This window comes from Adiantum capillus-veneris, chromosome 28 (assembly GCF_014529385.1).
Source record: "Adiantum capillus-veneris isolate H3 chromosome 28, ASM1452938v2, whole genome shotgun sequence".
Taxonomy (NCBI): Eukaryota; Viridiplantae; Streptophyta; class Polypodiopsida; order Polypodiales; family Pteridaceae; genus Adiantum; species Adiantum capillus-veneris.
Window position 1 is genome coordinate 62,541,693 of NC_140958.1, and position 17,918 is coordinate 62,559,610.

The 17,918-nt window shown below is 42.0% G+C and overlaps 1 protein-coding gene across 1 annotated transcript; it reads right to left on the minus strand.

Annotated features, from left to right (window-relative positions):
- Positions 1–4,647: 4,647 nt before the first annotated feature.
- LOC147420558 (uncharacterized) lies at positions 4,648–6,327 on the minus strand. Its single transcript, XM_086504336.1, has one exon. It carries the CDS (start codon positions 6,233–6,235, stop codon positions 5,108–5,110), a length of 1,128 nt encoding a protein of 375 aa, XP_086360462.1. The 5' UTR covers positions 6,236–6,327; the 3' UTR covers positions 4,648–5,107.
- Between the last annotated feature and the right edge of the window lie 11,591 nt (positions 6,328–17,918).

Sequence of the window (17,918 nt, forward strand, 5' to 3'; positions counted from 1 at the left end):
TCTCGGCCAAATCTACCCGCTTCTACTTTACCAAAAACCTCAAGCTCTGCACAAGCTGAAATTGCATCTTCAACCCCATAATTTATACACCTAACTTTGAGCACCTTTCATGCTTTGAAAAGTGCATCATACTCGCACATTGTGCGAAAGAGAAAACCTGAAATTTTTCATATACAGTCAGCTTGAGCTAAATATCAATAAAACGGCGAGGATTTTAAAAAAAGTTTCTTATATAAACTTGTAGACTACGTCTAAATGGAGGGGTACCTAGAGCAAAACTATCAGATGTGCAATGTACAAGGAGAAAAACAAATTTGAAAACAGTTGTGCTTTGCACATAGTTTTTAGGGTAGAACCTTCACCTACACGATATCTTCCACATCGTCTTCTGAGCTTCCACAAGAGCATACACCACTATCAGCTGAGCTCACAAGCTCCCATTTTGTTCGTACAAAGCTTCCAATATTTCTTGATCTCTCCACCGCCGAGAGCGAGCAAACTATTGCCTTAGATCTCTCAACACCGTTCCTCGTCATCGCCAAGCCGTAGCTCTGATACCAACTGTGAGTGCACAAATATTGTGCATGTGCACAGAGAGAGAGAGAGAGAGAGAGAGAGAGAGAGAGAGATTGATTTATCGTCCACGTAGGTCATATATGACCCATGGGACCATCACAAAAGACATTACATCGACTCGTTGCTTCTAAGTGAAGCCATCGGATACATATCAGTTAAGGATTGAGGGTCCAATCATCGGGGTAAAAGAAAAAGGGGAAACAAGATCTAGGGGGGGTTGGACAGAGCCCTTTTAGGGGTTCGAAATTCTTGAATGATGGCTTTACCACCTCGATAGACTGCCCATTTACCTTGCTTGCGGGCTTCGTGCATCTTCTTGAGCTCGCTCTTTTTTATCTTCAATTGATTTGTTGTCAGCTCCTCGTTGATCCAAATCTTTGTCCCTTTGAGGAGTCGAGCTTGTCGTAGTAGCTGCATCTTATCCTCTCTGTCTTTGAAAGTGAGAAGACAGTGTTCGGGTGGCACTTGCCTGTGTGTGTCATTGATCCAAGAAACCTTTTCAGGTTTGATGTTAATTGGTTGAAGGATGTCGTTGAGCTTGGTGATCGCTTCCTCGAGAGTGTCCTCGATGATGCACCATGACGAGGGGAGCCCACCAATTCGAACCTTGAGGGCATTTTCTTCTTGAAGTATTTGTTTACGGAACTCTGTTGTCACGCAAGTCTGTACATTGGCAAAGGTGGCCGATTGGGCTTGGGTGACCTTTGATTCGACTTCTTTTACTTTGTCAGTGGCAAGCTCGACCATGTAGTCAAAGCGTGCCTCAAGCTTGCTAAGGCGAGCTTTGAGGTCGCGGTTCTCCTCCATTACTCAGTCGAAGGTTGCTTGGAGCTGTCTAATCTGAGTGAGCTTGCTCGGGGCTGTTACGATTGCTGCGAAGCTTGGTCGCCTCTTTGCGGAGGGCTTAGGAGTGTTCATTCTCGGAGTAGGTCGACTGCTGTGGGAACAAACCCTAGGCAGAGAGTTGTTTGAATAGACTTAGGCGGTTCCAAGCAAAACACGAGTCGAGACATGCCAAGAACGCAAGTCAAGGCAGACGACGAGGCAGTCTCGTTACGGGAGAAACAGTCTCGTTACGGACAAATGACGAGGCTGTTGCTGTATTGTTGGCGAGACCACCGAGGGGAGAAGTAGGAAGTTGCATTTGCAGGAGAAGCAGGAAGATGTAGTTATGTTGACTGGTTGTGGGCTCGCCAGGGGCAGGGCTTTGGCTTGACGCCCCCCCACAGGGCAGCCCCTCGCCTAGGGGGAGACAGAGAGGGTGCAGGAGGACGACGACGGGAACAGGAAGAAGACACGCTAGGGTTGAGAGAGAGAGAGAGAGAGAGAGAGAGAGAGAGAGAGAGAGAGAGAGAGAGAGAACACAGGATGTGGGTGGAATAGCTCACCACAATGTGAGAGAGAAAGCCCTTTCTCGGGGCGTTCACTAAGTAAAATTTTCTTACATCACGTGTGTTCAACAAAATGGATTTTAATTACCCCTTATACCCCTCTTGTATACATGAATCTGTGAATTCACAAGAAATTAAATTCCCTTTTGTTGAACGCACATGCTATGTTACATAAACTTTAGTGAACTCTCCGAGAGCCCTTTATTCTTCTATCTAATAAAAAATAAGGTGTATACAAGAGATGAGCAATCAGACGCCTCTAGCGCATCCGCCCGAAATAAGAGGCACATCACCTTTACCCCAACAACTGTTTTCCCTTTACCATATGTGGTTCATATCCCTCTCACCTTTATTTTCATATTTCACCTTGAGCCTATAAGGCCTACGCAATACTTGTATCAACTCTCTCTCAAATCTCTAATCAATCAAACAAGTTTCCATTCATTGTATTGAGTACACCATTGTATCTAATATCTACTTACTCTTTATTGCTACTATGCTCACACAATGATAAATGATCAAATTGGTTTATCCACCATAGATCTCATACTCTCTCTCAATGTGTGCACTACGTTAGATGGATTCATCATCCGACCAAGCTGATGCCCATTTATCACATGGATTACACAATTCTATTGGTCAAATGTGTACCTCAACATTCCAATTGAGGGTATAGTTAGGCAAATGGGAGGCTATAGAGACAAAGGATAGGATATGTGAATCATATGAGAGGGAGCCAAAGATGAACGAGCATTAAATATACAGATGTACTGTGTACTATGAAATCCAATGGAGATACTATCGCTTATCTTTTCATGGTCTTGGTATTATTATGGAGATAGTAGGGGGTACCAGCTGGCGTTAATTCCGTGAAAAAGCGGAACCTCAATTGATGCCAAGCAACACAGCGGACACGAGGCAGGGTTGTGAGGTCGCAATCGAGGCAGAGCTGTGAGCGACAGACGACCTTGCAGAGGGCGCAAAAGCAAGGCAGGGGAGTCGACAGACGAGCTGGCCGCTGTGGGGACGCGGATGGCATTTACAATTTTTTCCTATGCGTGTGCGACGTTTCGTTGCAATGAAACTGGAGTGGCGGATTGGCTAGCAGAGTCCCCTGCGTATCATTCTTCTGCAGGTCGTGCATGTTCGAATCTTGAGTAACCCTTTTATAGAGAGAGAGAAAGAGAGAGTTCTGAACTCGAAGGCTTGGCTGGGGCAATGGAATCTAGAAGAATCTCACAATGAAACGAATATAATACCAACGCTACCATTATGTCCTTTACTATGTAATGTGTACTATGAAATATGGGCCATGCAATTTTTGGACCAAAATTCTTGCTCTTAGAGCTCTAGAGACATTAGGTAACTATTCAACGAGACAGGAGACCTCATGAGTGAGGTTCTTCTGGGAACATCGTGATCGCCTTTACCCTAATGACTATGGTCCCCAATATGCGCATACGATTGTTGACACCAAACAACCTTGGTGGACATCAACAAGGACACATCATCAAGAGGCTTCATCTTCTTAAGGTGTCATGTTCGATAGAGCAGTCATGCTAAGCCGGACAAGACGCATACGTGCACTCAGGAGGAGACAATAAAAAAAAATGAACGTCTTTTCTTTTGGTGTTTTTACCTTCTAAATTTATATAAAGTTGAGTTTCAATGTTTTACAGACTCTAGTTTTTCTATTTATTTTCTCCAAGTAATAATTCAAACTCCAGTTGAGTTTTTGGAATTGAGTTTCAAATGTTTACAAACTCTAATTTTTCTATTTATTTTCTCCAAGTAATAATTCCTTGTTTACCTTTGCTAAAGGTGAAACTATACACAATCAAAAAATAAATACATATTTTCTTTTGGTGTTTACCCTCTAAATGTTTATAAAAACAAATGTTGCAAAGCTGGTCCAAATTTTTGAAGTTGAGTTTCAATGTTTTACAAACTCGAGTTTTTCTTTTTATTTTCTCCAAGTAATAATTCCTTGTTTTCGTTTTGCAAAAAAATATTTCAATAAACAAAGAAAGTCTCTTACAACAGAGAATCCTCACATCCATTCTTGTTCAGGGTGTGTGTGTGTGTGTGTGTGTGTGTGTGTGTGTGTGTGTGTGTGAGAGAGAGAGAGAGAGAGAGAGAGAGAGAGAGAGAGAGAATTGAGACAACAAGGTGGATAAATATCACTAACTCAACCATAAGAATGTGGCTTATATAGGTGCTGTTCACATGAACGCGAGGTTGCGAACTTTTGTGCAACTAGCTGCTGGCAACTTCTATGTTCACTTGAGCTTGAGGAATTTCCTCTTCTCAGTACACTAGCCTCGAAAAGTGCACGACCTGGTTGGCGTCTTCCCTTCGCAGGCTTAAGAAAGTCAACAAAGCACTTGTCGCTTCTACGTTTCCCTACCCGCTCCACCCCCTCCCCTTGGAGCAGGGCTGCAATTGGTTGCCAACCAATTGCGAGTATTTTTACCGCAACCTCTCATGAGAACAAGAAAAGTTTGCAATTGGTTGCCAACCAGTTGCAAACCCGGCATGCATGTGAACTAGCTCATAGCCACAACTGTGACCTCACTAACTATGTCAGTGTCGATAAACAAAGAACGTTTCTTACAAAAAAGAATCCTCACATCCATTCTTGTTTTGTGAGAGAGAGAGAGAGAGAACTCAGACAACAAGGTGGAACAATATCACTAACTCAACCATAAGAATGTACATGAGAGGTGGCTTACATAGCCACGACAATATTATGCATGTGACCTCACTAACTGTGCCAGTGTGACAAATGACCTCATGGACTATGTCACGCATAGAATGGTGTCCCATAGAACCAACAGTGAGAGTGATTTTTTTGAGCAAGCCTTCATTTTTTTTTCTGAGTATGTATTCTTGTTTACAAGCAATTTATGATACAAAAGAGTTTTGCCCTCCAAGATTTATCGGCCGTCGAGTAATTTACCTTATAACAGATCCCATGGGAAGGCCTCCATAAAAGCTATGGCAAAGCACAATCACAGGCCTATTTATGACCATCTCAATGACTCATTTGACAAAGTAGACTAAGCGTCCAAACAAGGCCATTAGAGGGAATATGCTCATAAAGAGAAATTTAAAAGACAAAACAATAGAATTTCTTCTTTTTATCTTGAGATTTTAGGGGAGTCCAGCAAAAAATGTTTTCGAAAATTGTGAACGAAGTTGTCGTAGGATGGAGAGGATTTCATGGTGGAGACGAGCTTTCGAACACGGGGGCTCGGCCTCTTCAAGCCCGGGGAAGTGGGCTTTAGGGGTGAAGTGGGCTTTAGGGGCGGCGAAGTAGAAGATCGACGTGATCTTTGCATCAATGTGCGCTTGATTTGAGAGAGGGAAGGGGGCAATACTCGTGTGAACGGGTGCCTCTTCATACTTCCACTAGGTGCCAGCTGCGTTGACTTTGGCTCCAAGTTTCCATCGTCTCCCACGTGGCCTTCTTTCACTGCTTTAGCGTCTGTATCCGACGTATCAGATCCATGCATGCGTGGCTCAGAAGCTGAGTCTAAGGATAGTAAATCAGACCTATCAGATAGGTCCACATCTGGCACCCCTTGTAGATCTGACGGTTGGGACTGCTCATTCGTGTCCAGATCTGACGGTTGATCTACCGCCTTCTGCTTCGAATCCTTGTCAACGGTCTCCTCAGCATCTGACGGCGCAGAATGGGCCACATACACCGGTTCTGTGGCAGCTGAAGCTGTGGCGGTCTGCTCTCCATTGGCGGATGGAGCAGAAGGCTTCAGTTGAGGCGCAGAATGGGCTGAAGCTGTGGCGGTCTGCTCTTCATTGGCGGGTGGAGCAGAAGGCCGAAGATGAACGGTCTGTGAATCGGACGGCTTCAGTTGAGGCGCTTGAGGAAGATGGTTCGTGGCAGCAGAAGGAGGAGCGGCTATGGCGAGCTGAGCTGGAGATGGCTGTGGCTGCTCTTGAAGCTCAAAAGCACTGAGAATTTCCTCAACACCCAGAGATGCTGTTATGCTATTTGGTGGCTTAAGGACGCCATAGCTTTGCTGCTGCTGCTCCTTATTCCCTCGGTGTAACTTAGAAGCCCGTCGGCCTGCTGTAGCAGGAGGTGCAAAGAGGGTGGTAACAAGGCGGCAGAAATGCAGAAAGAAGTGGGTAATGAGAAAGCCCAGCAAAGGCAAAATGCGGGTGAGCAGCAGTTCAAGCAAGCTGAAGGCAAAGGCTGCCACTTCTCCCACAGAAGCAAGTGCGCTGTTGATATTGCTCTTCATATAAGAGGGAATGTAGTGCGGAGAGAGAGCGAGAGCGAGCGAGCGAGAGAGAGAGAGAGAGAGAGAGAGAGAGGGAGGGAGAGGGAGAGGGAGAGACTAGCAAAGAGATGGATGCTTTGGCTTTTATAGCTTCTTTGGCACATGCAACGTTGCCGACTCGGTCAAAGCCGTTTTAACGCACCTCTCAATTTCTTCTAAAAGACTAAAGGTCAGCCCCCAGGTCAGCACTAGCTTTAGCATCTCTTATTGAACCGTTCTTTCTTTTCTCCCACGTTCCCTTGACTCATCATTTATCCGTTCGTTCAATTTTTAAGAACCACTTGATACCAAGGCTCACTATAAGTTACTTATTAAGCTTAGAAACTATGGGAGATAACTATGCGTCTATTTTTTAAGAACCACTTGATACCAAGGCTCACTATAAGTTACTTATTAAGCTTAGCAACTATGGGAGATAACTATGCGTCTGCAATGGTCTAGTTCTACTATGCCTGGGGTTTTGTAACTATGCTAAGAATGGCATAGTTGCAAATTATTATCAGTTGTTAGCCATTGATGAAGGCGTCACAATGAGATGAAGCGCCCAATGTGGCTTTTTCGGAGTGCGATATGTTGCTCTGTATGGCTCCATCACAAGCGAAACTTCTTCTCTCTGAGTCTTCAACACCAACATCAACCAATAATAACCTACTAGTGAATGCAACAAACTGCAGAGTGGGTGACCATGACAGTCTTATAGCAAGGGCACATTTATCACTTCTTTATTACAACGAGGCATAGTTTTGATTGCAGATAACCATGCTCGTATGACCACACCCTTACAAGGAAGAGGAGAGAGAGAGAGAGAGAGAGATCTTACTATCATCCTCGGAGGTCAAATATGACCTATGGGACCAAAGATACATGTGATGTACTATGTGTGGGGCTGATAAGTAATTCTTGATGCTCCAGGATTGTGGTGATGAGAATCACAATAAAAAGCCCAGACTATGGCTAGGACAAGAAAGTGTATAGGTCAATGTGAGGGAACCAAGTTCAGATGTTAGTAAAAGTTGAGCACTCTAGCAGTGTTGAGTGCGCGAATGCGGTGCATGTGCGGGGAGAGAGAGAGAGAGAGAGAGAGAGAGAGAGAGAGAGAGAGTACAGGATGTGGGTGGAGCTCCCAAATCTCTCTGTATGAGCAAAAGCTCAAGACACCTACTGTGTTGAAACCGGTATGCAAGTCAAAACACTGCAGAAGATGTCCTCAACTGCAAATGGCAACACCTGTGGGAGTACTAGACTCAACCTGCTCCAAATGGCCCAGCACTCACAGCTCAAGACCAAAAATGTACAGCGAAACATGCTCGCGATGCACCACCCAAAAGGGAAAAAGCTGCATGCAAATCCTAAGTGCTACAAGCAATCGCAATCTCGATCGCACCAACGATGTGCATAAACTGTAGAGAAAATTTCGCCAGAGTTTCGTCAACAAAATGGGTACAAAACCAGTAAACAAAGTGACTGCACACTCAAAACCATGAGCAACCAAAGCGCATCAAACCACATTCCAAATGCATGCACCAATCTCCACACTTTGCATACATCATTGCAAACACCTGCAAATCTAGTACACATATACCTGCTTTACCGGTGAACTGCCAAAAAAACATGCTTGAGGCATACGTTGCCGAGCTCAAACTGCAATCACACGAGTCTCCATGAGCATCAAACCACATAAGGCATACGTCGTATCCTCAACTTTTCGAACACCCTGCAGCAGCTGGTCAGCCCATATCTCCCAAACCAATCAGAATTTGCAAAAACTTCCTTCTGCAAAGTTGTAGACCACGCGAAAATTGTTAGGGAGTGCTAAAATGGACTTGAAATGTGTTGTTTTTACAGGTCAAAATAGATCTGTAAAAATCTGTAGTTGCGTACCTTAGACGTGCAGGCAATCTGAGTGACGTATCTCAAAATTGGTGAAGATTTTGAAAAAACTTTCTTCTGCAAAGTTGAAGAGGACAAAAAACCAATCAGTGCAATGAAGAATCGGCGTGAATGAAGACATTTTGATAGGCCAAAACAGATCTGTAAAAATGTGCTGCAGTTTTTGTTGCTTCCCCGCTCAGCTCCAATGGTGCTTCCAATCCCTGAGTATCAGAGTGTGCGAATGTGATGCGTGTGCGGAGGGAGAGAGAGAGAGAGAGAGAGAGAGAGAGAGAGAGAGAGAGAGAGAGAGAGAGAACACAGGATGTGGGTGGAGCTCCCAAATCTCACTGTATAAGCACAATGTGAGAATGAGTGAGAGCTCCTTATTTTTGTATGTGTAAAGAATAAGGAGATAAATGTGGGCAAAGCACTGTGAGGCACACTGCCTTTACCTAACACAGTGTGTGATACTCAGACTCTTAAAGTTGCACGGAGCACAATGTGCATAGGAGGTGCATAGTCATGAGACTCTTCTGGATTGCCCCAACACATCAAACGAATTGGGAGCTAAGATAAATGGTTGTGAGAGTGTGTATCGTTCATAAGGGGATACACTCAAGCTTATGATGGTGAGTACGATCTCCTCTTTCAATTTGTAGTTGGGGGCAATATGGATGGTGTAATGTATGAACTGTGATGCAACAGATTCCTCCCAAGCTATGATCCATTGGCATCCTAGAAAAGCTTCATTAGGCTTGGGAGTCTATTGAGGCATCATGTAGCAAGTGTAAGTCATCCCTCTCCCAAACTACTTCCCATGCAATTAGGAATTCCATGTGAGGGGCTTTATTGCATCTTTATCATGTACTCCACAACCCTTTCCGTGCCCATAACCTCAATCAAAAGAGATCCTAACTCAAGTAGTAGGAGTATATGTATGAGACCATGAGGGATTGGACCATTAGCTTGCCTGTTCTTACGCTACGCATGACATTACTCCCCCTTGGAGAAGCGTTTTTGTCCTCAAAAACAAAATTGGTGATATCTTCATAAAGAATACTAATGTTTTCTGCATTGGCATCTTTCATGGATCCAGTTGTCCGTTTGATCGGAACATGGTTCAATAGGAGGGTCAATGAAATTAAGAAGAGCATCTTGATTTTCCACATTCTTGTCCCTTTGCAACCATGTTGACCGGCTCAACATAGCAAACAAACCCCATTTAGAACTCACTTGAGTATGCTAAATGAGTTATTACAAGTAAGACGTATCTAAAAAGAATACCTCTTTTCACTTTCCATGAAAGTAACTGGTTGATGTAACTCATTAGCAAAGTATACGTGACTCACTTATATCATTCTTCATCAGTAAACAATCCCACCATAACCGGTGTTCAAGGTTGAGAACCTAATTTAAACAGGAAGAGGCTAAACTTAGTTGCAACTTGCTTTGTCTCATGATAAGCAAACTCCAAGTAGCGAGATAATCTTTCTAATTGGGTTGCTTTGTGCTAACGTATGTACTCAGCATATCCTTTAGCACAAGATCAATATTTGTTAATTTTCTATCCTCTTTGGATAACTGACAGTACTGAGGTGTGTTTCCCCATCGTTTACAGACAGTCCTCCAAAATGACTGGTAGACAAGAATCACAATTTCTTGCATTATTGTTGATTAATCAATAATTTTAGAAACAACCATCTTGGTCAACTATAGTGAGTTGATCTACAAGCACCCAAACGGAGCCATGACCTCTATTGGTGCTTGATATATCTACAATTAGTCTCGTAGAGATATTGCACATAGAGTATGAAAGGCTTTAAAAGCTACTAATGTCATAATGTGCATGCCTCTCCAAATCAACCTTTGCTAAATACTAGGGTCCATAACACCTAGTGTGCATGCATTCGGCAAAAACAAATCCGAACCTGAATATCCATAATTGTACTTACAAATGACCAATATTATGCTCACAGCTCAAGGGGAAAAAGCTAAATACTTTCCACGTAAATACCATGCTAACATATTTGGACCATGATAGAATGTAAAAATCCATCACATCTAGATACCAAGTGAACTAGTTCATTACAGAACATAACTTTGCGACGTGTATAAACAACCATCCGTTTAAGTTTTTTAACAGTACTTGTAACCTTAACAAGTCTTACTAGGTATTCAAAACATTTTAGCCACTGAAATTGTTCCTGATACGATGTGCTCAGAATGGTCTAATGAACGAATTTGAGCAGCACTTAGGGACTTTTTTGTGACACAAAATTGAACTAACGAGCGCCAATGTTAGTCGCAGAGAATCATATTCTCCACATGTGGAATATGTTTCATATAAGGATGTCCAAAAAAAATGACATCCATCAACTACGAGAGGTACTTATATGTGGGATTAACTATAAACACTCAGCGAAATGAGTGAGAGGGGCCCTCATAAACTTTGCTCCACACTAGCTAAACCAAACTCCATGAGTTCCTAGACTATGTTGTATCCCATGTGACAACATGTGCCAAACAAAACCCCTACATGTAGGTCCATAACTGCATAATGCAAAGATATATTTTGGACACTACGGCCAAAAATACTTTTCCCTTACACGACCTTATCATGTCTCTAAAGAGAAAATTGCATGAAAGCATAGAAGCTTATACATCCTATTTGAAAATGAAATAAAACCAAATCAGATCCGTACCTAGAGGTTGAACATGGTGTTCACTTACTGATAGTCAAATGCACATGACCGAATCTCCCACTTGCAAAAGCCTAGTAACACTAATTGAAAGATTAGTGAAAAGCAAGCATTATTGCACTCGTAACCGTGGATGTTGCTTTTGCAATCCAAACCCCTTGGTTAGAATCTACATTGTCGAACCCCTTGGTTAGACTCTGCATGGAAACTGGTCAAACTAGTAGTTGACGGCGAAACATCACAATCCAAAGTGATTGGAATCAACTTGGAAATTAAACTTGTCCACTACCCCTTAGCTGATTGCGGACTTTTTTTCTTGAAAGAAAAACTATGATGAGATCAAACTGTGACCTTCAACAACGATGAAGTGCTTGTGTATTAGTTAGGTCATACCCCTAAAAATACCGCTCTTAAAGACATAATATGTGCTAGAACTAAGCGCCTTGCTTTGCCCCTCCGCTTGATAACACAAGGAGGACATATCAAAGAGATAGTTGCCAACAAAATCTATGGCCAACCAAATTTATGGAGCCATGCTCCTTAGGTCGAACATGCACTATGATGTATTGTTGATTTTCAACCTTATCGAGGAAGATATAGTATTGGCAGCACAAAAAATATCGATAGTAATTGCACAGACAAAATGTACCTAAGTTACCCAATATTGCTTGCATGCACCTGTTGCCCTGTATTCTTGAAAACCGATCGAATCCGGCTGTCTAACAATGGGGTGCTCATGACTTCATCAGGTTCGAAAAATTTTCCTAGGAGCCATGCCCTAGAAAATTCAAAACTTCAAACTAGAGAAAAATATGCCTATCAGCTTCTTTAATCGGAATAACATGTCGGCCTTGGCAAATAACTTTACTCTACAAGCCACAATATTTTTTGATCTCCTTGAGATTCTAGAACATATGGATTTTCCATGCCTTTGGATCCAAAATTTAACCTTTGATGAGCGTGTTCTGTCGAGGTACTTGAGAGAAGCCATGCTTTTGAACGACACTGTTTGCACTCAAGCCGTCCTTGATTCGGGTTTGCAAACTAATCATTGGTCCGATGTATGCAGCTCTTATGTTAATTGTCACAAGTTGTGCTTGTGCTTGGAGTGCTTAAAGTGCACTCACTCTATTGCATGCCAGAGCTATGCAGCATGTTTGAAAAATCTGTGATACAAATTGAAAATCTATGCATACCTCATTCATCACTTGACTCGACTTGTCGTGTTGTCAATCTCTTGCATGTTCCTCAAAGAGTCTTGCCCTCATTTACCCTTCATCCATGCTAGCAAGAGGCCCGTTGCAAGGCTTCTCTCGAAAAGCCTTTCCTTATTTGCAACCCATGTCGAAGTTGGAAGCTACTCCAAAAATCCCGTTTCGATAATTTGGTCTGCACGCAACCATTCCAATTTTCCCTAACCAGCATGGCTTATTAGCCATTTTTGTGGCATGGCATTTCCATGGTCATTGGAAATTTCAGTTGCAAATCCTTACTACAAGAAAGAAAACGACGGTCGAAAAAAACCCGTGTCCGATTGGGTTTGCTCGAATTGAAGGGAGTTTGAGGCTTACGGAGGTGGGGGTGCGCTGTCCAAATAAGGGCACTGGAAAAAACAATTGTGAAGTATGAAGTTTCCATGGCAGCTGTGTTGCGATTGCGTAGGGAAGACAAGCTCGCACGTGGTGATGGGGACCTGCCCAGCCCTTGCAGCTGTGTCGAAAGTCGCTCAGCTCAGCCTGGTGAACCTCTTTGGACCACCACCATGTGATTTGATGTAGGTCCCCGTGCCTACCTTCTTGAAGCGCGCGCGAGAGAGAGAGAGAGAGAGAGAGAGAGAGAGAGAGAGAGAGCGAGCGAGAGCAAGCAAAGCCATGTGAGGCCACACCTCCATGTTTTCTTTCCCCCTCTTCCATAGCTCCCCTCTCCCTTGAGCTCTCTAATACCAATATGAGATTGCGGGGGACTAGACCATTGGCTTGCCCATTCTTACCCTATGCATGACAATATATGGTGTTTGTGTCTTAACTCAATAAGAAAGTGGTTCTAGACATTCTCAAACTATTTCCAAGTAGTCTTTGAGATGCCCGCACCCCACACTTGAGCTCCATCAAGAAGAACCGGTGTCATCAATGTGTCAAAGAGGTACTTCTTTCAAGAGACCATTTCTAAGTAGTTATTGAGATGCTTCCGCCCCACACTTCAACTCCATAAAGAAGAACTAGTGTCATCAATGTTTCAAAGAGGTACTTCTTAAAGCCCAAGTGTTTGCATCCACTGCATTACACATGTTCTCAACTCTCTTCCCAGCTTCCAAACAACACATAGCACATTCATGCCACTTGTGGTTGGCTGGAACCTCAAGCCAAGGTTGTAAGATCTTTGATTCTTGGGTCTCTTTTGAAAATAAGATAACAAATGGTTTTAAGGTGCACATGAGTTTCCTTTCATCATTTCAATATAAAATCCTTACTGTCCAAAGTTGTCATGTATGAAAGTAGAATGCAGAGTCGTTTCCAAGTTCTCTTAGGTTGGATGGACACTTGGTTTAGTTTTCAAAAAAAATTGCTTTTTCTTGCTTTTTGTGCTTTTGAGTGCGTGCAAAAACTAAGGTCGGTCTGTTTATTGTCAAGTCGAGGAAAGCTAGGATTCAATTTTGTAAAAATCCAAATTTTTTGGTGCTTTTCGACAAAAAGTAGTCACTTCTTAGTTCAGGGAGGTCAAGTGAAGCCATGGTTTTGGTTTAGAAAAAACTTATTTTCACGATTTTTTTCACTTATCGTGTTTTTGAAAAGAACTGTGCTTTTTAAAATTGACTATTTCTAGAAACATTATTTTTAACCACTGCATAGGTACAAAATGAACATACTTTTGAGAAACGGGATTAAAACGATTCTTTGCGAGAATTATTTTCATGAAAAGCGAAACCATAAATACATCAAGCGATACAATGAGAGTTGTGATTATGCCAAGGTATGGCGCTAAGGTTTAGTTAACCTACGGTTACATTAGTTGTCAAGATTTCATTTTAATTGAATATATTGTACCATAGAATCAGGTAGTGAAAACAAGAGTTGACTTTTAAATGCAATCCATGTTTTTAGAGGAAAGGGGGTGCTTTTCACAAAATTAGCCTACTTTTGGCTCACAAATAGGGTGTTCAATTTGCGCCTTAGCCTCCACTTTGTTTTCCAGATTGCCTATATATGGAGAACCTGTGTGCACAAACACACACATAGGGATACTCACAAATGTAGAAAAACTCTATGCATATACTTATTATATGGAGGTGGAATATGCTCTCCATCACCATCTACGTAACCTACACGCAACCTCTCTCATTATCCAGAGGAATAAGAATTGGATAGTGCAGACAAGAGTTGAATGTAAATGCAATCCATGTTTTTAAAGGAAAGGGGGTTCTTTTCACAAAATTAGCTTAGCTTTTGGCTTAAAAATAGGGTGCCCACTTTTTGCGTTGGCCTTCACTTTGCTTTCGCAATTGCCTATATAAGGAGCATGTGTGTGCACAAACACACACACGCGGATACTCACAAATGTAGAAAAACTCTACGTATTTATTATATAGAGGTGGAACAAGCTATCTATCACCATCTCCATAATCTAAATGCAATCTCTCTCTCGTTACGCAGGAAGAAGAAGCAATCTCTCTCTTCTTTCACAGTTCTCAAAGGAGCCTAAGGTCCAAAATTTTGAGTGTGTGCAAAAAATAGTAAGTTGTATAGTAACCATAACCTTCATACAACCACAATTTTCACATGATTTATATGAGAAAAAACTCTCTAAACAATATGGTTAATCTCAAGTTTGAAGGGTTCAACCAAGTTCATAATGGTTTGGGAAATACGGTAAAAAAAGTGTCTCTACCACATGCATGATGTTGGAAAAGAGCACGTCTTTTGCATATCTACATGAGAGTATACACACCATACACATACATTAACATGCTAAACATGCTTAGAAAAGTGTAAATCTATAGGTACATAATGACAAGGCCATATATGTATATATACACACAAAAGCACCATCCAAAATAGAAGTAGAGAGACAAATAGCTGGTGGCTATGGAGTTCAGATTATGTGGTGATGAAAGCCACACAGAGGCTTCGGCCTCAATGTTGATGGAGAGCCTGTTCACCACCATATGTGATAAATCATTTTATACTATCCTTATCACATCAAGAGTGTGAGTTATTATAATTAAGATTGCAAGAAAATACATACAGCTTGGAGAAGACGAAGGAAGCGCAAGGCACACAACAGAGAGTGTATTGCTTAGTGTGAAATGGAAAGATGGATAGCCCTAGAGTGATGGACGTATATAAAATGCATGAGGGGCAAAACCTCCTAATGAGGGAAAAAATGCCCCGGAGGTCCTAACTGTGTTCACACACGTCACTACCACATTTATATGGTAACAAATCCCCCCTGGGAGTGATGTGATGAATGCGAGCTGGCACATAGAGTAAAGGGAAGTGCCATGTAATAAGGACATGATCCGTCCACAAGGGGGAGTAAGCCCAAGCTTTGCGGAAATCTTTGAACTTCTCACAAGACAATGCCTTTGTGAAAACATCTGCAAGGTTGTCCTGTGTTGGCACATAAGCCAAGTTGATCTCTCCTACTAAGAGCTGACATAGTGGTAATGCACCTCAATGTGCTTTGTGTGAGCATGAAAAACTGGGTTTCTCGCAACTCCCAATGTGCTCTGATTGTCAGTGTAGATAGTGTTGGCAGTGTCCTTTCCAAAAACCAAATCAGTCCATAAAGCATCTGAGCCATACAAACTCAGTTGTAGCTATGAAGACTGCCCTGTCCTCAGCCTCACAACTAGAAGTGGCCACAGTAGGTTGCTTTTTCTCAACATGATATACAAGAATTGCCAAGCATGAAACAAAAACCACTTGTGGACATTCAACGTTAAAACAACCAGCTAAATTTGAATCCAAAAAAGCATGTAAGTCTAGCGGCAATGATCCCCCCTTGGGATTAAACAAGCCAAGATGTAAAGCTCCACTCTAGTAGCAAAAAAATCCTCTTGACAGCTTGCCAATGCTTAGACACTTGGCTATGCATAAATATGCTGACCTGTGAGACTGCAAACTGAATATTCGGCCTTGTGTTGCATACATAAAGGAGGCATCCAACAAGAGTTTGGTAAAGAGTGAAATTTGCAAGATCACCAGCATCATGAAGACTCAATTTCAAACATGTTTCCATGGGAGTGGTAATAGGTTTGCAATCCTCAAGTCCAAATTTACGTAGCAATGTCTCTATGTAAGTTTTTTGACACAAGGCAATACCACCATCACCCTACTTAAACTGTACACCCTAGTAATGATGCACCAACCCCAATTCTTTCATTTTGAAAGTAGCAATCAAATCAGCCTTAAATTTTAGCAATATGTCTCTCATTTGGTCTAGTGATCAGCAAATCATCCACATAAAGAACCATAATGAGAAGTACATCACCCTCACGCTTTACATATAATGTGCTTTCTGTTGGACTGTTACGAAAGCCTCGTTTGAACAAATGAGTGTCGCTTTCTCATACCAAGCATGAGGAGATTGCTTCAACCCATACAAAGCTTTCTTACATCTACACACATTATCCTCTTGTCCTTTCTTGACAAAACCGCGAGGCTGCGTTACATAAACTTCTTCAAATATGTCACCATTCAAGAAAGCAGTAACAATGTCTGACTGATGTACATCCCAACCAAAATGAGCTACCAATGCACATAGAAAACGCACAGTAGTCATACGACAAGTGGGTGCAAAAGTCTCTTCATAATTTATGCCTTTCTACTGTGCATAACCTTTTGCAACAAGTCGAGCCTTATAGCGATCAATCTCACGATCCGGCTTGCATTTCAAGTTGTAAATCCACTTCGTACCAATGGCCTTTTTTCCAAGAGGCAAATCACATGAAGTCCATGTGTTATTTTCTATAAGTGCATCATATTCTGATTGCATGGCAACCATCCAATTTTTTAAATTCTACGCTTCAAAAGACAGAGGTTCCTCAACATCATGTAAGCTAGACACAGCCAAAGCATAACAATCTGATGCATAAAATGCATGGCGATAACCTAAACGAGTACGACTAGACAAAGGTGCATCCAATTTATTGTCACGAAAGGTATCCACTGCTCATTCTCAACCATTTCCTCATCAAGTACATCATGTACATCTGCATTAGTAATAGGCTGATCTGTAACATTTTCAACAACCCCCTCATTGGAATTTACATTCAAATTTTCACCACTGAAAAGAGGCAACAAAGTGTCATAAATGTCGTGTGATCTTACATTATTGTCTCTAGTTGACATCAAAGGTTGAACAAAATCTTCGACAAACACAAGATCCCGTGATTCCAGAATGCGCTTTGTTTGGATGATACAACCTGTAACCTTTGCTTTCAGCTCTATAACCAACAAAAGTACATTTGACAGCGTTATTATCCAATTTTTGCGCTATGTTTGTGGCACCAAAGCATATGCCAAACAACCAAAAACATGCATGTGCTCAATAGAAGGCTTTCTATCATGCCATGCTTCATATGGAGTAATAGACTGCAAAGCTAGGACACATGTTTAGTACATAAATGGCACACATGATGGCCTCAAGCCAAAATGAATGCGGCAATGCTTGACATTTTGATCATACATCGTGCCATTTTTGTAAGTGACCTGTTTTTCCTCTCATCAACACCATTTTGTTGAGGCATATAAGGCACTGTACATTGGTGTTTTATCTCACGACTAGCCAAAAATGCATTAAATTCATGAGACATATACTCCCCCACTCGATCGTAACGAAGGGTGCCCATAGTACATTTTGAGACATTTTTAGCCATATCCAGAAATTATTTAAATCACATAAACACTTCGGACTTTGCTTTAAGCGGATATACCCATGCATGTCGGGAGTAATCATCAATGAAAGTCACAACGTGAAGGTAATTTCCTAAGGATGAATTTTGCATGGGCCCACAAACATCACTATGCACAAGCTACAAGCTGCATGTGGCCCTAATTGAACCATCCTTTGAA